We start from the raw sequence: 22,580 nt of genomic DNA on the forward strand, positions 1-22,580 counted from the left end.
TGTGCCAATATTTGCAGAGGGCCCTCTATAACTGGGATGTTTGTAGCCCAGACTGACCCCATTTGAGCTGCTTTTGAAGGTTCAGCTGATTCATCTTCCAGCTTGTCGACTGGTCATAGCCAGAGACGGGTCAGTGACATCATGATGCCAGCAAAAGCTCAAAAAAGTACATTAGAATACATTAGAATTCAGGAATATTTTGTCATACACAGCTAATCTTAATTGAACACAGCTACAGCCTCCTCAACGATTTTGGGAATGTCATTCATTTAATACTAAAGCAAGACAGGTTTAAAAAAAAAGAAAAAGACAAATACATTTTTCTCCGGCTATGGCTTTGACTGTGGTCTTGGTTTTGACATTCAGGTGAAAAATGCTGTCCTCGGTCACTCGTTTGGCCACTGGAGAGCTGCTCGACAGAGACAGAGATAGCAAGCTAGCTAAACACTTCAGCTTATTGAGCAGCCATAGCTTGTAGAAATCAAAATCCTTATTTGCAAAGGATTTTCCTGCAGTCCAGTAACAAAAGTTTAACAAGTTGTCCACAGAGGTATGTTCTAAGTACGAGATGACCACAGAATTCCCATTGACAGACAAACACATTTGTACTCCAAACACATCAGCAGAAGATCACTGGTCAATGAACCGTGTGCGTAGCCTCTATTATGAAACATGGAGTAGACGTTTGTGCACGGGCACGTGAGCAGGGCAGGTAGACAAAACATTCACAGACACACACTCACAGAGAACTGCTGATTGTGGAGAACCTGTTTTCTGCTGACGGAGGACAAAATAATGCTCACAAACTAAATGTCAGTGGAGACACCGAGATCTTCTTCAGTTTTACTCACCCTTCAGCTTCATAGTGTTGTAACTCTGCTCGAGAGGGACGAGGGGGATCATGAACAGTGGTGGCTTTTGCTTTCTGACACAGAGCAAGCAAACGTGGGGATGATCTAATGGCAAAGAAATTAATACCCATAAAATTGGAATCTCTCATCATAGTCAATGCTATTTTATATTCAGTAACTTGTAAAATGTAGATTTAAACATTTACGGCCAATGCTTACAGCGGCCGTCTCAGCATTGTCCTGATTCAATCGCTGGTGATGCTGGGAGTCCAAGAGAGCACAACTGGCCTCACTCTCTCTGGGTGGGTATGATGCCCCCTCTTCTTCCCCCACCACTCAGCGCAATGCTAGTCAGCGCAGACGTCTGTTATCTGACGTAACAGTTTTGGCGGTTCTTCCGAGCACGCTCAGCCGTCTAATGATGTTGCGTGAGCGGCAGTTTGAAAAGATATGATGGTGCTTCACAGGTCTTGGAGGAAGCCTGTGCTGGCCTTCACTCTCCTAGTGTTGGTGGTATCGTGTGAGTGGGGAGTTCTAAATAGTGGGTGGAACTGGATGCGACTAAACTGGGGAGAAGATTGGCCGAACCCAGCACTGAGACTCGAGTGAGTGATGCACACACAGTGGAGGGACGAGGCGAGAAGCAGTCGGAGAAGAAAGTGAGTCAGAGAGACGTTATTTCACATGCTGTGCTCTAAAAAGAGCAAACTGACAATAAATGCTGTTGAAATATTACTGAACTGTACTTTATTTGATTTTGCAATCAGTTGTTGACTGTATAAGTGTCACGATTGGCCCCTCCCAGTCTCCTCATGTGCTTGTGTTTACCTTTGTCCTGTCCATGTGCTCGTGTTTACTTCCTATACTTCCATATGCATTTGTTTTGGTTTTTCTGTCCTGCCCCCTTGTTTGGTTACTCCGCCTGATTGTTCCCACCTGTGTTTCCACCTGTGTCTTGTGATCCCTTGTTAGCCCTTGTGTATATAAGCCCTGTGTTTGCCTTGGTATGTGTTGGTCTTTGTTGTTTATTGTTGTTTTTCGGATGTACTGTTTGATTGCGTTTGACGTGCCATGTCTGTCCCGCGATATCTCTGTGTTGCCTGTATGACCTTGGACTGTTCTGACCCTGGATTTGCCCCAAATAAGTCTCACTTGACTCAGCACATGCCTCTGCCTCCTCACTCCATGTCACAATAAGATGTTGATGCACCTTCTAGGCTACATCAGCAAACAGTATATGTCACTGAATCATAATGCAAGACGTTATGATCTTCTGGGCCTTCCCTTGAGGATATTTTCTCTAAGTGGACCTTACTTAATTTTAATTAAAGACCCCTGAGGTATGCTATATACTATACAGATTGTTTATTGAGCATTTCAATGCCATAAGTGATACTTTTTTTTTTTTGAAGTTCTAGCATAAGCCATGCTTCTCCTGTAGTCTTAAGTGTCTATAGTCGCAAGCAAGGAGGCGACATAAGGCAAAAAAAACATAGCTGCGATCAACTACCCTGACCAAATGACACATCCATGACTTGCATGGCGGAATGCAGGCTAGAGAAGCATACGGTGGAGAGAGTGGGTGGTGCAGAGCAGATCAGGGTGGGATGGAGCAATGAAGGCATGATGTTGAGATGAGGCTGAGTACAGAAGCAGCGGGGGGCATTTTGAGGGCACCGGGCGACTGTAGTGCTGGCGGTCCCGCTTGAACGCGCCCCACAGCAGGCTACCCAGCTCCCTAGAAGGCCCAGCAGGATGGAACATCAAAACAAACTAATGGAAATATGCTGGAGAGGACGACCAAATGCTACTGTTACAGGGAGATAACAGAAGGACACGCGCTCACACAACAGCAAACATGCATACACAAACCGTTTCTCGCTCTGTCTGTCTTCGAACAGAAACACGGGGGAAGAAACAAATGCTCACAACAGAGACATCAGATGGCTTTTCAGCTTCATACCAAAATAAACCATTAAGTTTGTTTGTTTGTATGGCGTACGTTGCTATTTGTCTCATATTTGTTGCAAAACTGTTCAAAAATATTTTTCAAAAATTTACATAACATTTAAATAATCCATGCTCTTATGGGGTGAAATATACATTTGTTTATCAAGCTAAATACTAGCTTGAACCAGTAGCACACATTCGCCAGCTCTGCTTACTGGATTGTTTGCTTGAAGATTATAATTTGGCAAGGTTCGTGTGCAGAGCCTGCTTTGGGTTATTACTATTTAGTGCCATGTTGCCTAAGATGCTTGAATGAGGGAGTAAAAAGCAACTGCTTAATCATGTTAAACAGAAGACTACACACTTTTGAAGGAAAAAGGGAAATGAAAAGAGAAAACAAGAAGAAAATGCCGTTATGGGTATGTTTTATGTTTTGTTTTTCTTAATAAAACTCCAAAAGGACATTCATTAGCATCTAAGTATCAGTCATACCAGAGACAGTGTAAATGAAGAGACTGTTAATTGGTTAAAATATGAATAGGAAAGCTTGTAACGCTCAGCCTGGCACCTGTCTGCAGAGTAAGTCCCACCCTTTAATAAAAAGAGCCAATCAACATGCTGATTATGTTGTGAGTGGAGAAGGGTCAACGTATTTTGGCACTAGGGGGAAGTCCCCCTCCCTTGTTGTGAAGATCTGCAGCCAGATCAACCTGAAAAATCATGTTTTTGTGTGTTATTGAGCCAAACTCTCACACTATTTATGAGCTATTTGTCTGATTTTACCAGTGCATTTAAATGTTTTTTAAACAGTAATTTGACCTTCAGTTTGAGGATTTTGGTCTCTCCCCATTCAAAGACAGTCTGGTCCAGTCAGGTCTTGTCATGGCTGGAAATAACTGCCTGGCAGCGTTACAAAGATGGCCGCTGAGTAAACAGACTTCCCTATAAGGACTTTGGGATACCAGTTAGCAAAATCTTTTACATAATCCAGCTCATCGGGGTTGCCAGGTTGGGCAGGACCCACCGGTTTAGCATTTTTATGCAGCTTGCTATGAAAATAATTGCTTAGCAATGCTACTCTTATTAATGCAAAAGCAAATGTTTTTAAATGCTAAGTACTAATACCATTACTACAAATAGTAATAATAATGGCAACAACAGGAATAAAAACATTTTCAATTTATTTACTGAAGTGAAATGTGCCTTGAGCTGTGATTACTGTTACAGAATATTTAAATATTTAAGATATTTAAATTGTCTTTGCACACAAACCATTACGCACACTAGAAACGGAGAGGAGAGGAGTGAAGAGGAGAGGAGAGGAGTGGAAAGTAGTGGAGAGAAGAGGAGAGGATAGGGGAGGAGAGGAGATCTTCCTTACTGAACGACTCTGGCATTCAGCTGGGAGCCTCCTGCACACTGGCACAGGTGTTCAGACTGGGACATTTCGGCTCCAAACATGAGTAATGAGCACTCAGGGGGAGTGTGTGCAGGTAAACACACACACACACACACGCACACGCACACACACACACACGCGCACACACACACACACACACACACACACACACACACACACACACACACACACAAAAAAAGACATGCGTAAATGCATACAGGTGTTACGTGTTTTGTTTTCAAGCTTCTGTTTTCTCCCTTCTTCTCTGAGATTGCAGCCAAAGCAACCACAGATCCCCCTGGCATCGTCCTACAGCAAACCCCATCACATGTTTATCTGAGCAACCTATATATATATATATGTGTGTGTGTGTGTGTGTGTGTGTGTATATATACAGATCCTAACAATTTTAGACCCATTTTTTTCTTAAATGCTGTATTTTGGCAAAGCCTCGCTACTGAGTTTATATATATATATATATATATATATATATATATATATATATATATATATATATATATATATATATATAAATGAAACCCTAAATAGAGGGTATGGCAAAATACGACATTTAAGAAAAAAGTGGGTCTAAAACTTTTATGATCTACTTGAACTGCTGCCTTGGCATCCGGCTTGAAAAAAACATGAGAAATGCCTCTAAAAAACCTGCACTCCACAATCCAGCAGGATAGGGCAAGAGAAACAAAGCGCACCTGTGGTTGCTTGAGTGAACCAAAAGAGAAAGGCGACACGACAGATTGTTCCAAAATCCAATTAGATGGGTGTCTCTTTCTGCGACGAGCTGAGCATTCCCTGCAGAACTGGGTGGAGGCGGGGGGAGGGAGATAATGACTCTCCCTGGTGTTAGGTTCACAGGCAAACTGAAATGAAGGGGTAGAGAGAAAAAAAAAATGCCTGGTGACCCCGAAACCCCTGGAAGCCCATTACTAATGCCTGGCGATCCTGAAAACCCTTGCAGTACTGGAAGACAACCCTGAAATCTTTCACTAGACTGGTGATTCGCAAAAAAACCTTTGCAATAATATTTGGCAGTCAGTGAAACCCCTAACCAAGGTCTATCAACCTGACAACCTCACAAAGGGTGGATCTGAAAACCCTCAGAATAATATCCAGCGACCGTGGAACTCCTTGTCAAAGTCTAGTGACTCTGGAAACTCTCCCAATCTGGGAGATGGGATGGCCTCATCCACACGTATCTGGGTATTAATGACAACGTAGTTCTTTTTTTCCTCCTTTGTCAAAAACAGCTTCATTACAACAACAGCGTTTTCGAGAATCTCTTCATCCACATGGGAACACTCATACACACCCCAGCATGCCCAGCAGGAGGTGATAACACATCATAACAGTTCATGTCAAAACCCCATGAAGAAAACTGTGAGCATGCATACAGCACAAAATAAAGAGCGCAAAGCCAAAGCAGAGACTTTCTAACAAAGGCTTATTCAACTTAACCTCCGTATTACAACATCTCACCCATGTTTTCTACCATAAATCTACTGCTTGCTACCTTGGGTTTGTTTACATTGCCATGGCTATGCCGCTGTCTTTAAAAGAACCTGAGAGCAGTAGACACCTCTGCTCACAGTATAAAGAAAATGTATGTTTGGAAAAAGAAACCAAACTGCAGAGCACATAGAAACAACCCGGTCATCAGCAGAGTTTTTTTCGTGTTCGATAAATGAAAAATGCAGCAGCTATGCTTAAATATGTTTTCAGAAAGCTTCATCCACACTGAAGAAAGAGTTTTAAAAATAAAAAAAACTCCACCATGGAGAGTTTTTGGTGACCTAAAGAGACCTTTTTATTTGGACGGTGGGTCAAAACGCAGAGAAAAATGATGTCTAAGAACATGCGATTCAAAAAAATCCACACAATAAGGGCTGACGGGCCTAAAACTCTCACAAACCCCCGGCACCCCTGAAACCTTTTGGCAGTGCTGGGCAGAAGACGAGCAGTTGTATGGAGGCTTGGGCTGTCCAGGTCAGCAAAAAAAGCAAGGATCAGCTCTGCCTCTCTCTGACACGGATGAACAGGAGAGACTTACTAGTAGAGACAACCCAGGACAAAACAGCCAGGCATTCTGGCATTCTAGCAGGCTGGACTCTTCTCTCTTTCCTCTCCTCCATTCTTCTCTTCTCCATGCTGTTAACACGGAGGAGAAGGCAGAAATGCACATAAAACGCAAACTCTGCCTCACATCAAACACTCAAATTGAGGTGACATTCACTACAGAGACTCTGACAATAACATTACAGTCTTTTTCCAAAGCACTTCCTGACATATCAAAGCAAAAGTGTGAGCATCCTCCAATTGCACTGTAGAGCACAGAAACATTTCTGTGAGACAAATTAGGTGCAGTATTTTTTTGGAACTATGACAGACCGAAAAGCTGGGGTAGCACATGCTATAACTCAGCAGCAGCAACTCGGAAAGCACCTGACAATTCACACAGCTCCTCTCTATATTCCACCAACTCTCTAGATTTTCATCACCGTGCTCCAGTGACAACACCATCACTTTTGACAAGCCTGTGACCCTTTGTCTCTGCTTCATGCCTGTGCCCCTCACGCTGAATGTCTCCATAGCAGCCTGAGAGCAAAAGCAGAACAGTTTGGAAAATAGGGCTACTGGATGGAGAACCAAGACTCTGCACATCTGCGCTCGCTAAGCTCCAGCAAGCAGGCCCACCCAGCATATGTATCACCGTAAAAAAACTGCTGGTTTATTATTTCTACCCAAACGGTGGGCTGAGTCTGCTGGGTCATTGTGAAAGCCAATTAGAACGGTCAGTTGAACGGCTTGAAAAGGAAACCATCAAATATGGACCTACTACTATGTGACACAAGCAAGAATATTAAGCAAAAATGATATTTTAAGCTGTATTTTTCTGTTTTTGGTGTGGGACTGAGAGGATTAGTCAAGGTTAACTGGCAATAGCATGTGTTTCATATGTTTCCACTGTGTTATTGCAGGATCACTGGTAGTTGTAGCCAACGTTATGCTGTTTTTAGAAACATCTAGATGAATATCTTGTCATTTTTAAGTAGACATTAAGATTATATATGTTCTTTATTATAGTTGGTTAACATTAGCCAACTCGGGTACTCAGCTAACCTATTTTTAACAAGACAACTTTGGCTGGATTAGAGGTTAAATCACCACAATTCTCAATGAGGTTTTGAGTGCAAAATGCTTGGCATTCATTCTGTTGTGTGCCTGCTGGGTTTTTCTCTTTAGAAGTTGAAACAAACATACCAAAATATCTGTGGTAATCAGTGAAGAAGCCTAAATAGCGCAAAAGATTAGATTTTAATTGAATAGTTTGTCATCATTGAGCTGTACTGCGTTCATTAGTCAAATAAGTAGTTATGTTTTTAAGAAAAGTGGTGGGTCAAAATAGCCATTTATTAGGATGACTCACATCCCAGTTTTCTGGGTGAATAGTCTAACCCCCATGTGTCAAACACAAAGCCCGCAGGCCAAATCAGGCCCGCCACACAGTCCTATAAATGTATTTAATTTGCCATTATTATTAGCCCATTTCACATTGTACTGCACTACAGTCCCCAGCATGCTCTGCAACGTAATGTGCTCAGACTCTCCTACCCCAACAATTTATATACACAATTCTACATCAGTCATATCACCAAAATTCATTATAGCTTCAGGTCAATCATCATAAACACTTAACATTAGCTCAGCAGCTCATGAACTGAGCCCAAGTCCCAATGAACTTGCAGGAAAAAAAGGTTGCCAGGTGTCTACCTCAGGCAAATAGGCAGGTTTAAGACCAAGAACTGGGGACAATTTGAACATTTCAAGTGTTCATGTAATATTTCAATGTCTACAACAAGTGTCTGTATTTTACTGTTGGAATTGTTGCATATTTTGAATAAACAACAGCCAGTTGGGGTTATAATGTTATAAAGGAAAATATTCAATGTTGGGTTTGAAACTCCTGGTATAACCCATCAATGCTGGGTCAGTTTAAGCCAATGTGTGCTCCAAGTATCATGGAGATGAATCAAAAGCCACAAACCAGGTTGTTTTTAACCCAGCATTTTTAAGTGATGGACACATCAAGAGGAAGAAAGGAAGCACAATGTGGAAGCTAGCAAGCTACAATACAGGTGGAAAGGACAGTCGGGTGGCCACAGCAAGAAGGAGGCGTCTTTGTGCTCCAATGCCATTGACAGCTGGTGGCTCCATTTGTGAAGTAATGCTGAAACCTCACCTCCTCCTTTCCTTTTCCCTCTCTCTTTTTTCCCGTTCTTAATCATCAGATGGAAGAGGACATATTTTAACAGACACATTTAAACCAAATCAAGTGTGTCGCCCCAGGCTATGGGGAGAGATAATGCCTTTGACTGCAGGACGCACCATGAAAATTAATAACTGCTTTCATGGGGACAAGCTTTCATTTTTCCCCACCTGAGTGGCGCAGCATTGCACTACCTAAGCGGGCTTCTGCTGAGGCAGGTAAGTAGCTCAGTGCCGACGTTTCAAAGTCCGGCATACGTTAATGGCTGAAAAAAAGGCAAGCGGGCTCACTCGTCGACCTCCCTGCTTCGTCTTCATAGCATCTCTGCACAGATTGCTTGAGCGAATGATGCCCCAAATATGCACTATTGATTTTAGCTGCAGTCAGCAGAGCCGTGACACTCAAAAATCTCAAAACGCTCCAACATAAGTCGTTTTTTTTTCTTTCCACGCCCCACTGTTTTTGCGGAAACACGCACGCGTTCCCCCGTAAGTCCCATGCTGAGATGCAATCACACTTGCATAAATATTTTATGCTGATGTGTGCAAATTAGGGTTGTAATTAAAACTACCAGCAAGGTGCATCCACATTATCTCCGTTTGTGTCTCGATGGTCATGGAGAAAGCGTGTGCGTGTGTGCGAGTGAGATAAAGAGAGAGCTCGCGGTCGGTGGAGTGTTTTTCCACCTGGGAACGGATGACGGGAGGTATTGCAGCTGTTCCAGTCTATAACCCACACCTGCAGTGTGACAGCCTAGGTGTCTCATGCACTCAGTAAAGCACAGAATCATTAGTCACAACCGGAGTATAAACCCGCACCCAAGTCTTCTACCTCTCAGAAAAGCTCCAACACCCCTTACGGGGAATGGTGGGAATTTAAGCCTCCGGAAATGTTCAAAACGGTTCTTTTAGTTTTCCACCAAAAGACAAAAAACGTCTGAGAGCAAAAACAGTGTAAAATAAGTGTAAAGGTCTGAGACTTCAGGAATAAATCTGATTGATATGGAATGGTAATGAAAATGAGAATTAATTATTAAAACACTGTATTTTTATAGCCAGTGCACATTCCTTCAAACAGAGCAGCAACAGAGAAACCAGGTGGAACTATTTTCTGGTTTCTAAGAGCATCAGACAAGCAATTTGTGTCACTCTTCATGCCGAGCAGCAAGAGGGCGTAGAACACCCAACAACTTCTCCACTACAGCCGTGGTACCATTTAAAAACATGACCTCCTTCTCGATATATAGAATACAGCAAACTGTCATCCGCAGCATCAGCATCTGAAACGGTAAAATTCACAAATGACAGTGTCAAGAGCGAAAAGTACAAATAAAATATAGTTCAATTCATTGTCGTGGATGACCAACCATACTTGGTTATCATGGACGTTGGATTTTGTGGCATTGCTGTCTACTAGTAAGGTTTGATTTATGGGTTTCTCATTTTCAGCCCAAGTTCTCATTTCAGTGCATCTCTTCTACGGCACATGTGCATCAGCCGAGCCTCTACCCAAAAGACAGGCCGAGCATCTAAGCACAGAATAACCGCGGAGTGGCTGAGCTGATCAAATGCCTGGTGTTTGGGAAAGGATTCATACCACCGTGTTAACGAGCCTCACTGGAGGATCTCGTATGAAGTTCGTTTTCCTCGTCTTCTTCCGTCTGCCAGAAGGAGAGAGGAGGCAGATGATGAGGAGGCACCAAGCACAGCAGTGAACATCACAGCCTCCATCCAAGCTCACATTGACAGCAACAGGGAATAAACATTGTAACAGAATCACAATTTGGCAGCACACTTCTCCCGCTGGAGTAAGGCTCACTTAACACAACTACAGATCAAAAAGGCTTTTGGCAGAAGTGCAGTTAAACAGGAGAACTTCAGCAAGCTGAAATGGAGTGGCGTGTGAAGCCTAGTGTCCAGTGAAAGTCCTGGAACCTTCTGAAAGGTTAGATTGCCAAGGTGATGATTCTCTGGCACCTCTGAAGCTTTTTTGCGGCTACTGACTTCCAGATGCTTCCTCTGACTCCATATCTCTCTATCTCTCTCTCCCCCCATTCCTCCATGTCAGAGTGAGTAGCACCAAGGAACCAATCAAGAAAAAAAAAATACAATATGGGTTCAATCCTGCCTTCTTCCAAGATGCCGAGTGAAGCCACCCAGAGCTCACCGTCTGACCCCATCATTTCAGGTCATCAGACAATGCTTCTTCTCTGACTTTGCCAAATGACACGCTGGCAGAGACAACATTCGAAGGCCATTTTGGTGAAGTGTGCAGAATGGAACTGTCAGCCAGCAAGTGAAGGTCAGGCGAGCCCACGCTGAAAGGATGCTGATCTTAAGAACAGCACTTGCCATAACCAAGTGAGCCAAGCTAGCAGAATTAGTCAAGCTGCATGTGTCTGCTGACTTCTGCTCATAGGAACTGAGCAGCACACGCTGGACCAGGTCAGGGAGGTGTGTTTCACCATAAATCACTGACAATATGTATAATACTGTATAATAACATGCTGTCAATGGGGTCTGTGAAGTGAATTTGACACACTGGCCATGTACAAGGCTGTGCAAAAGAGACCACCCTTCATTTATTTCATTTTCAGTCAAAATGTTTCATTTTTTAGCATCGCAAACAAAAGCAGAAGACATATATGTGAGAAGCCTCAATAATTACATATGATTTTTTCAGTATTTGTCTGTCCAGCCTTTACCTCTGTTCCCATTTCCAGACCTACAAAGTTGTCTGAGAAGCTGGTTGCATCTTCTGCTTCTTAACTGGAGTCGAGGTCTGGGTTCTGAGGTCACCAGCAAAATTTGCACCCTTTTTACCTCATTTTCTCAGTGATGGTTTCTTGACAGTTACACACCCTTTAGACCCATAGCAGAGCGACTGAGTTGTCTTCTCACAGTGGAAGGATGGAGAGAAACATCTGGGCCTCCCCATACTTCTTGCCGAGACGATGTTCACCTGACTTCAGCGAACAATATGATGTAATTGCAGAAAAAACAAACAACCGCAGGCATTGCGCAGAGGCAGCTGAGCGGCCGAAGACGCTACGCAACAAAGCCTCTGATTGGTCGGTCAAAAAGAGGCATGCCACGAAACAAAGATGAATGACTTTGAGGAGCTTCGGCTTTCTCAGATACACTAATATTTCACTGTGAAACGTGCATTTGTTAAATAAGCAATGAATACTTCCTAAATGTAAGATAGTATGTCTACTATTCGGTAGTACTAACTAGTACTAAGCGCCAAAACATATAAATGATCTTATATTTAGGTTACATGAGGACGAGGCTGAAGGTGGCTTTCTATTCACCAGCTTCGTCTTCGAATTTTCCCGCTCCACTTTAATTGGTGGTGGTATTCTGACCATAATTAGAACAGTGAAAGAATCATTTACCAGCAGTCATGAAGCTTGTGAAGCTGCTTTCAGCTTCGCACAACCTTCGAGAATTTCGCCTTTAGGGCTCCCGTTTTCTCTGTATCATCCCTCCTGATTTCTCATTTATTTTCATTTAACTCTCCTTTTCCTTATGCAAATGCAATATCTTATCGCTAACATCTAAAAAATGAATATGCACTTAATGGCCATTACTGTACGTACGATGGGTGGTCTCCGACTTTGCACATATCGTTGGTTCTGTGAGACGGAGAGGCAGAGTTCCAACACAATGGCTTTTGACTGAGCCGCATGCAATCTCTCACTCACAGAGGCACATGCTGCCTCTTGGCCTGCTGGGGGTGATCAATCTTCCAGTGCTCTATTGTGTATCCTGTGAAAACAAGCTGGGCAGTACATCCGCTTGTATTCACATCTACGGGTAGACCTACATTATGTAAAGAAGCAGGTAAAATTCTAAGTCACTATTAAGCTTATACAAACAGACATTTCCATCTAAATAGCCACACACTCACACTTATACGCTCATTCAGTTGTCAGCTAGCCAGCTCACAGCACCCCCAATTAGAGAAGACTGGAGGAAGGTATCCCAGAAACCCTCTTTCCTCCCCAATGGGCAACTGGAACAGTTTAATTGAGACTGAATCTAAGAAAGAAATCCACTTCACAGAGACACAGGCCTGGGTCCCCGAGCGCCAACACCATTCTCACAACACCGGCCAGCGCAATCCTCTGTGGAGAGCACGTGCGCGCGTGTTCATGAGAACGCGGCCGAGCGTGCCGTTGTTATTCCTGTGCAGATTGGCCAGAGTTGACCCACGGGAGAAGCTGGTGCCATCTGACCAGCTGGTGAGAAACTTCAGTGACAGGACCCAGCTTCCCTTCAATTCGTTGCTCCCCTCACCGCAACTCTTCCCTCCCTCCTATCCCTTTTCTTCCCCTTCCTTACCCTGTTCTCACCTCTCTTCCCTCCCCTCTCCTCCCCTGCCGCTGAGCACAGCACCGCTAATGATGCGTGCTGATTAATTAATGTTTAAATGAAGTTCCGCATCCACATGGCATTCCAACTCCAAACGAAGGAATGCTCTTGAAAAGCCACGTGAGAATGAAAACAAAAGAGGCGATGCAGGAGGGAAGCATAGAGCCAGTGTGCACTTGGAGCCACTGTCCCTTTTTTTTCCAATCCAGGGCGCCTCATTGCTCCCACAACAACACCAACAAAGCAAAGCAGAATGCATTTTCCGAACCCACTTCGTCCCTAAGTCACAGTGCGAAAAGCTTGAGTTATGCAGCTTCTCCAGATATGCGACACAATTTATTTGGCTCCTGGGTAATGCTGGGCTTTCTGTGAAAAGGCCAACATAAATCTTGGCCTGTTTTTTTGGATTCCTGTGCTTATTTGTCACCGTTGTCTTGCTTTTCTATGTCTTTCTGGTATGTTTTTCGCTCTCTCGGGCCCTTCCCCCTTCCTTCCTCTCTCCCCGGCTCGCTGTACCTCGCCCTCTGTGAGAGAGCCAGGCATGCAGGTTTCAAAGAGTGTCCCTGTCTCTTGGACACCAGCGCACACGGTCCTTTTCCTCCTCGGGCTGGAGTAAAATAACGAAGGCACAGTTACACATCTGACCGCACTCAGCTGTGGTACAAAATGAAACAGACTTTCCTGCTGAGGCCAAAGCAACATCTAGCATCAGCACCAGCAGCCACTTTAAAGGACAACCACAAACACTAGAGGGAAACGCTGGCATTATAGTCATGTCTTTAGGTCCTAATTCAAACTGGACAGTGTGACACGCAATTCGAGCAGTCAGAGTCCTTGTGCTAAACATTCAGTAGTTAGTGTTATAGTGAGCTGAAGTGACTGAACTGCAACGTGCTGACAGTTAAAAGCTGGAAATCTGATATGCACATCACAATGACACATGTTGCATAAACAAGAGGGTTGCTCAGGGGCATGTCTAGACTGAAGGCTGTATTTAGGCACATAATTAAGAAAGTACACCGCAAACTCATTGCTAACCAGCCATAACAGAGGGATTATGAATATGGTAAACAACTGCTGAATGTAGTACCAATAGGTGAAGCAAGTAAATGAAGTAAATGGCCTGAAACCGTATTAAACATACCCTACGCAAACACCCAGTTTTGTCTAAATGGTGGGACTGACAACTATATGTTCTCGATTACATGACCAAATACCAAAAAGCTGACTGTAATACACAACAATGGGCCACTTATGTCAAACATTTACATTTTCAGCATTCGACAGATGCTCTTATCCAGAGGCATTTACAACATTTTACACAGGTAGGCGAAGGTAGTGTTAGGAGTCTTGCCCAAGGATGCTTATTGGTATAGCTTACCCAGGCAGGGATTGAACCCCAGTCTACAGTGTAGAAGGCAGAGGTGTTACCCACTACACAACACCAAACACAAGGCCTGTGGGTCAAGTCACAGTCCTACTCGGCCCGCAAAATGATTTTAATTCTCTGCTCTTTTCAGCCCGTTTCACCCTGGAATACACTACAGTCCCCAGTATGTACTGTAACATAGTGTGTGTTCTGAGCCCTTCCCACAACAACAATCTATGGGCCAGTGGTTACTCAAAAAAACTAAATCCTTGTCTAGTTCAAGCAAATTTCGAAAACAATTTATCTAATTTAGAATTATTTTTGAAGTATTCAGAGGTGTAGAATTCAGGTCCAGAAAGGCTTGAACAGGCTTGGCTTCTCTAGTTAGATCAAACCACCAGCAGAGCTGTCCCAGCAAGTGGAACAAAATCCTGGGAAGGATTTTTACTTTCTGGACCTGAATTTTCCATCTCTGTGAGTATTCAAATGCCTATTTTGCTGTTTAAGTGTGGGCAAATTTTGAATAAACAATGCCCGTTCGAAAATGAAATAAAAACATAGCTATCCCACGAATTTGCAGAGATTTTTTACATTTTACAATCTACAAGCCTGTACAATCCTGTTTATAACCTATAATCAATCACCGATTCTTACTGTGGTTTTATTGGACCCATTTTACAGTTTTTAGAAACCTGTCTTTGTACTTTCGGTCACACTTTATTTGGATGGTCCCCCATAGATGCTCCACAGATACTTTATTATATATCACCATTTCACCCAAAATAGTTCCACAACACTTTGGAGACACTTACTTAGTTCATATCTAGAACTCGTCTGACATTTCAGTGTAATTAAGGCCAAATCCCATTTCACCCCTTGCCCCTACCACTTAGCCCTTAGATCGCTGTTTTGCGTGTTCATGTCTAGGGGTAGGGTGTCCCAATTTTTGTTGAGATAGAGGGGTAGGGCGAAGTATTTGGGCTACATGGCCCTCCAAATGGAGATTTTTTAATCTAGCCCTTTTAGTAGTTGAATATCACCCCTGCTCTAAAGGTTTAAAGTTCAATTTAAGCTGGGCTAGGACCAGCTTGTAGATGTTTGCTTTAGATATAGTCCATCACTGTGCTGTACTATCTGCAAACTGTGCTATCCCTCTCTCCAAAAGTATTCCAGAATGATAATGTTTTAGCCGCATGCTTAATCTTTTACCAGAACCTCGTGCCTATTGCCTAAAGCAAAAATGTCAACGATAAACCCACCTATTCAAATAGGAGCTGCTAAAATGAAACAAAAAATATCAGTTTTTTACATTACTGGTTGTACATTTGTTGATTTGCCAATTAAGGGTTCTTTATTTCCACCCTGCGCACTATTCGGATCTACATGCCAGTTTCTCTCTCTGACTCCTGTTCACAGTCTCCGGTTGCTCTGCGCCTGCTGTCATGAGGAAAAGTTCGTTTACTCTTAATCGCTTCATTATTTCGTCATTTCTTTTAATCACTGCACACATACGCATATGAAATAATTCATCTGAAACATAAAAGCCACACGTCAGCTGTGATTTTGTTGCATTAGACGTTCATGCTTGCAAAAACAGCAGTTATTGGCAACACGTTCTTTTACAGTCGCTTAGGTTCTAGGTAATAACCAGGTGAGTGTGAGGTACAAACACCAAAGTGCTAATTATTTTGGGGAACATGATGGTAAGCAGTTACATGAATAAAACCCAATAAGCCTTACATTGTACACTCCTGTTTATAACCTATAATCAATCACCGATTCTTACTGTGGTTTTATTGGACCCATTTTACAGTTTTTAGAAACCTGTCTTTGTACTTTCGGTCACACTTTATTTGGATGGTCCCCCATAGATGCTCCACAGATACTTTCCGGTAATGTCCAGCTGATCATCAACAACATTGTGGTTAGGGTTAAGTGTTAAGAGTAAGTGTAGGTTTAGCCTTGAGATTAGGGTTTTACATTTAATAAACTCTTTCACACTGAACTTATAGTTCAGTTGCATTTCGCAGATATTTAGTTGAATTTTACTTGAAGATCTACTGAGCTTTTACAAATCATCTACAGTGGACCAGCCAAATAAAGTGCTACCGTACTTTCGGGTTGTCATTTTACACCAAATGAATTCCCAGCACTTGGAGGTGTTTCTGATTTATGCTTAAACATGTGACATAACATTGATATTTAGTGTATGTTTGATGCTGTGAGCTTGTAACTCCAAATATAAGGTATGTTACTATATCCTTTGTTAGTTGGGTATCTAGAACCTCTTCATCATTTCAGAATCGTTTAGTAAGACTATCTTGATATATATCACCATTTCACCCAAAATAGTTCCACAACACTTTGAAGGCACTTACTTAGTTCATATCTAGAACTCGTCTGACATTTCAGTGTAATTAAGGCCAAATCCCATTTCACCCCTTGCTCCTACCACTTAGCCCTTAGCTCTTTAGGGTGTCCCAATTTCTGTTGAGATAGAGGGGTAGAGCGAAGTATTTGGGTTACATGGCCTTCCAAATGGAGATTTTTTAGAGACTCACTCCAAACAGAGTGTTATGAGAAAAAAAGAAAAACCGCCAAAATGGCTGAACAGAGAAATCCACAAATGTAAGTATTTTGTCCGATAAAAATTACGTTAACTATGGTTTTATCTTAGTTTAATGTCGTTTCAATGTATTATGGTCATTTTCTTCATAACAAGCACAAAAATCTCAGTCTCCTGTCTCAAACTTTCCCATTCCACCTTAAACAGTCCAGCAGTGTTGACTCCTGAAGCGCCAGAATGTAACTGCTGCACCGTTTAAGGTGGAACAGGAAAATTCGAACAAGAAGCTGGTGAATATCTGACTTCAGCTTCATATCACCAAAGAATTAGTGGTGGGTGACAGTAAATAATTGCCCTATATCCCCTCTCTGAAAGCATATGATGCCCTAAATGTAACTAAAGCTGAACTTCTCTGCTATCACTAAAGTCGGGCACCGACTAGAGCACCACTAGTAGCTGTTAATGAAGCAATGTTTTTTTTTTTTTTTTTATTTGAAGGTCCCAATTCGCAAGGCAAGATTTCAACCACTACCCCTTGTAACTCAGTTCCAAGGGGTTAGGGTGTCACTCGAAAACAAGGGGTAGGGGTAAAAAGAAGAAATGGGATTGGGCCCTAGTTAAACTGTCCCAAAACCTGCTACCTAAAATAATTATCTAGCACTTTGCACCTCACCTTTACCTGGTCAACCTAGAACACGGGGGCTGCAAAAGAAAGCATTACCCAATTATTAAGTATACAGTGTTGTTTTGCTTGAAAATGACTGCTTGTCTAAGGTGCATTATTGGTCATTTTCAAATCAGTTGTGTCGGCTGACTCTAACCTGCACTTCTCTAACTTCACCGGCTAGTAGCTTCATGGAGTCGGGTAACTATTCTGCCAACAGCTAAAGCCTTTAAAGCCAAATCTGTCCACTCTGCAGCAATCTAAGCAATGCCCTCAGGCAGATTTTTCCAGTCATAGAAAACCAAAGGCCTATCTCCTCCAGGAGGAGACAGCTTTTAAACCCAAATTCATAGCCAGGATAATCTTTCAAAAACATATTTGAAACCTCCAGTAAAATCTGACAAATGCTGCAGATAGTTTGTGGCGTTTGGCACAAATAATGTGCGAAAAAGGTATTTTTCAGGTTGATGCAGCTTCTATGCATGCACATATCTCTAAAATAAGGCTTTTTTCTGATGTACATCTTTATCAGCAAGGCAACTGGCTCCTATAATGGATTTCCATTCATACTTTAACCAGGATTTCTATCGCATATGGCACAAGCACTCATGTTCACTTTAATCAACCAGATCTGATCTCCATTGCTTTTCACTGGGCTCAGTTAACAAGTGAGCAGTGTGTGTTAAAACCATTTGCCATCAACTTGTGCTTGCTTTACAGTTGTGTGTAATTCCGCCAGTATGTCTTTCTTATTTGATTGCATCCTGCTGTGAAATCCTTACCTCGTGAGACTTATCTTGTATAAACAGGCTTAATTTCCAAACCATTTTCTCCGACGATCCAATTTGAAAGAAAGGCAAGACTGCAGGAAAACTGGAGTGCAAAACACCCTGAAATTACGCTCTTGTATGGAAAGCATGCTAACGAACAACCTCATCACCTTAAACCGCCGTGAGTCAGGGCAGGCGGCTAAAGCCAGAGCTGCGCCCGTGCCTGGGCGAGCCATTTAGCGTCTCATTATTCGTACTGGCCCCGAGGGACTCAATTAGAAAGCCGAGGAGCTCGTCATCCTCACACACAACTTGAGGCTTAACGGTCGTTTCTCTTCACGCAGAAAACAGGCTTCGCCTTAGCCTTCACCTATGGAGGGCACTGGGCCAGAAAAAGCCAGGTCTCGGGTAAAACCGACAACGTGAGAAATAAACAATCATTAAGTAAGAAGTTACAGAGGCAAAACAAATAAAAGAAGAAGGAAAAACAGAATTTGTATGTAAATAAGAGTAGTTCGCATTAGAAGTCACCTTTTTATCTAACTTATTAAAGGGGAATTCCACAGATTTGTCAATTGGCAGAAATAAACAAAGCCATTCAGAGAGGTTTAATGCAAAATGCTTGATGTAAACAAAGCAATTCAGAGCAGTTTAATGCAAAATTCTTGATGTAAACAATGTAATTCAGCGTGGTTTGATGCTAAATATTTGATTTTGTACTGAAACTTACTGACTGGGAACCAGGGCTCTACATGAACATATAGCCTTTTTAACTATTATCCAAAATAGTGAGTGAATCTACATGACTTCTGATTTTTAAACGTTATGTTGATGATGGAAAAACAGCGGTAAATCTGAAAATAATACATTTTCTTTGGTGACTAATTTGCTATAGAACACTCTGCATCTAACTCTCCACCGTGTAAGTTTTTTCAAACTACGCTTCAGGTCAAAACCTCCTCGAACCTATTGAAAACTGAAAAAACTGTCTCAGACATTTTAGCAGCATATTCATGCCCATTTCATGTCATATCTTTCAGCGAGGAAGCTTTTAGAGGCCCTTCAGGGATGAATCTGAAAAAATATGTTTTCTCTTGTCTTGCGATGCTCTACATGTACCTCTCTGACACACATAAATAAGTATTTTAGGCCAAAACCTTTGTCGCAAATCTAGCATGAAAGAATGAGTGTGTTTGCCTGCACTTAATAATCAAAGCATAATTGGATTTCAGTAGTTATCTGATTATATAAGTGGTCATGTAAACAGCCTACTCTGATTTCTTAGATCAGGCCTAGAAACCTGATTAAGAGAGCAGGATTTTAGCTCTGTAGTCACATTTGTTGGCGCATGTCTACCCTTACTCTGATTTCTTTCCCTTTTCTCAGTCTGCACATGTGCAAAATCAGACGGCTGTCCCAGAAATAGCAAAACCCGTTTGAAGCGCCGCTGAAACTGACTACATGCTTGACCGAATGAAGGATTAACGTATCCTTCATGTTCTAGATGCTGTGTATTCATACTTTCTGCTAAAGTGACGATGTTAAACAAAAGGCTGCAACATGACAACGAGTTAACGTTTACGCCACGTGTTCTTCTGTGAGTTTACTGGTCATTCCAAAGCAGAAATCAGACTCCTAAAGGAATCATGTAAACCCAGAGCTGGCCTATTATCCGACTACCCGTGTAAACGTGTTGAACAGATTACTGTCACAATCTGATTGCAGTTCTCAGATTATCGAGTGCATGTAAACGCACTCACTGCCTCAGATATCGGGGGGAAAAATGGTTCTTTTATAAGGGTTCTTTACTAAAGGTTATGGTTCTGGTTCCATGAGCTCTATATAGGACCATTTCATGCTTAAATTGTTCTCTGCACAGTGAAATGGATCTTCAGATTGATGTGGTAAATATGGTTCTACATAGAACCTTTCCATAACAATTCTATACACACTCTTAAAACATATGGTTCCACAAAAGTTCTTTAGTAAAGAAAATGGATCTGTATGGCGACATAAACACTCCAAGAGCCCTTTGCATGATTAAAGGGTACTTTGCATCGTGAAAGGGTTCTTCAGATTGATGGACAATGTGCTTTTTTCTAAGTAGCACCAAAATGCATTCTTCTAACGATACAAGCTTGACGGCATAAAATTAGCAGAACCTTTTTAGCGCTGTATAGAACCCGTTTCAGAAAAGTTTGGTATATATGGTATAGAACCATATATATAGCACACTGTCCGTCAATATGAAGAGCCCTTTCGTGACGCGGAGAACACTTTAATCACGTAAAGGGTTCTTTGGGTGTTTATGGTTTTATATAGAACCATTTTTCTTTACTAGAGAACCCCTAAGGAACTGTCTTTTATAACTGTAGCACCAAAAAAGCTTGACATCTTAACAATAGCAGAAGCTTTTCGGTTCTAAAAAAGGTTCTCGATAGAGCCACGTGCAACACATTCCCCACCAATCTGAGGTCTGAAAAGAAATATTCAGGCATGAAATCTAAACAGAACCAGTCTCTGCACTAAAGAATCCATAAGGCATCATCGATTTTCATATGCATTTCCTATAATAACTCTCTATGAGGGAGCTTTCAGAGGCTCTAAGCCCTTCTGACGCCTGGTTCCTATCACCACCACTATAAGGAAATCCTAGGTAAGTGTCTCTGTAACCGAGAATTTCACGTCACCCACTCTGAATGTCTCTGTTTACATCTGAACCGTTTAACTATGCAGAAAATTTGAAAATTCGGTGGAGTCGCCCTTTAACGGCTTTAACGGTCATTTCTCCTCAAACAGCAAACAGGCTCCAGGTTAACCTTCACAAAAACATGCAAAAGAAAACCAGGTTTCCATTAAAATGCTGAACGGTTGTAATTCACAATTAAGTAGTTAGAGAAGCCAAACAGAACAGATAACCTAACACAGGAATACGAGACGAACTAAAAGGTGTACGTTAACCACCGTTAACGTTAGCATATGGCCGAATCTCCAGCCACAGTTCTAGCTAACCTAGCCCGCTTAAATCAACGTTTAGGCAGTAAAACACAGATATAACACAGTTCCTGAGGGAAATTCATATTTAATAACCACAAATAAAACCACACAAAGAAGAAATTCGAAAGTCAATGAGAAAACTTCCCCTCAGTCAGAGCAGGTAGTGTGGACTGAGGTCGGTCCTACCTGGCGTACAGCAGGTTAAACAGGGCTGCTGATTTATTCATTTTATTTATTCTTTTTATTTTCAAATAAAGACGTTTTTGTTTCATTCATGTTTTAAAATCTAAATCAGGAGTTAAGTAAGCGTTACGAGTAAGTTAGCGTTAAGCTAGTAAACACTTTAATGTGAGACGACGCTGAAGTCAGCTTTTTCGAATTTTCCCGTTCCACCTTAAACGGTGCAGCATTTACGCTCTGGCGCCTGGCGCCAGAGCGTAACCGCTGCACCGTTTAAGGTGGAACGGGAAAATTCGAACAACAAGCCGGCGAATAGGATAACAACTTTAAGCCTCTTTAATGCAAACTAGTTTAACATACAGTTTAAAGTGATTTAAGGATTTGACGCGTTTAAACAGGACAACTTAAAGCAGATTAAACACAAGTTTTGAGGGGTTTTTTTTATCTCCCACTCACCTTTTCCAGCCAGGATGCCGCACTGCCCGAAAATCGCCAGGACCAGCGTCACGGCTATCGAGAGCATCTTCAGGAGGAGAAGAGAGAAACACGACGACCGGTCTTTCTCCTCGTTTGACAGCACTCGGTGTGTAGCTCAAAAAAAGAGGGAGTCTCTCTCCTTTTCTCTCCCCTTCTCTCCTTTTTTCTCTCTCTTGTCTCGAACGCGTCTCCTCAGAAGGTGAAGCGGCGAACTGTGAAGTGTGTGAGAGAGGAGTCCCAGAGCGCGGACGGTTGAGGCGGGTCTGCGCGCCCGAGTGCGAGGCAACGCGGGACGAGGCGGATTTTTCTCCACCCGTATTCCGGGAAGTCCCGCCCTCGTGCGCTAGGATTGGTCAGTCATACTATTAGTCAGTCCTAGCGCAGGTAGCAGGAGAGTGCTAGCCAATCGTCGCATAGGAGGGCGTGGCTTGGCGGAATACGGGTGAGGAAAACGCCAGGAAGGTATAGCGTTAAAGCTACGTCACTCGTCGATATTCATTAATATCATCCATCCATCCATCCATCCATCATTAATATCATATTAATTCAATTTAGTATCAGCCCATACTGTGTTTAGAAGTTACCAAAAATAACGTCTATTTATTTTCAATTCTTTTTTTCTTCATTTTGGCTACAGTAGAGCGCTGGAAAGCATACATAATATAATATAATGTAATATAATATAATATAATATAA

General features: G+C 42.3%; 1 protein-coding gene across 1 annotated transcript in view; it reads right to left on the reverse strand.

The window, feature by feature from the left end:
• The window catches only part of clstn2 (calsyntenin 2), a 398,921-nt gene extending 376,756 nt beyond the window's left edge, over positions 1-22,165 (reverse strand). Inside the window, exon 1 of the mRNA XM_017723092.2 lies at positions 21,864-22,165. Within this exon, the coding sequence (XP_017578581.1) occupies positions 21,864-21,930 (67 nt within the window). The 5' untranslated portion in view covers positions 21,931-22,165. The remainder of the gene's footprint in view (positions 1-21,863) is intronic.
• Between the last annotated feature and the right edge of the window lie 415 nt (positions 22,166-22,580).

This window comes from Pygocentrus nattereri, chromosome 2, assembly GCF_015220715.1.
Source record: "Pygocentrus nattereri isolate fPygNat1 chromosome 2, fPygNat1.pri, whole genome shotgun sequence".
NCBI lineage: Eukaryota > Metazoa > Chordata > Actinopteri > Characiformes > Serrasalmidae > Pygocentrus > Pygocentrus nattereri.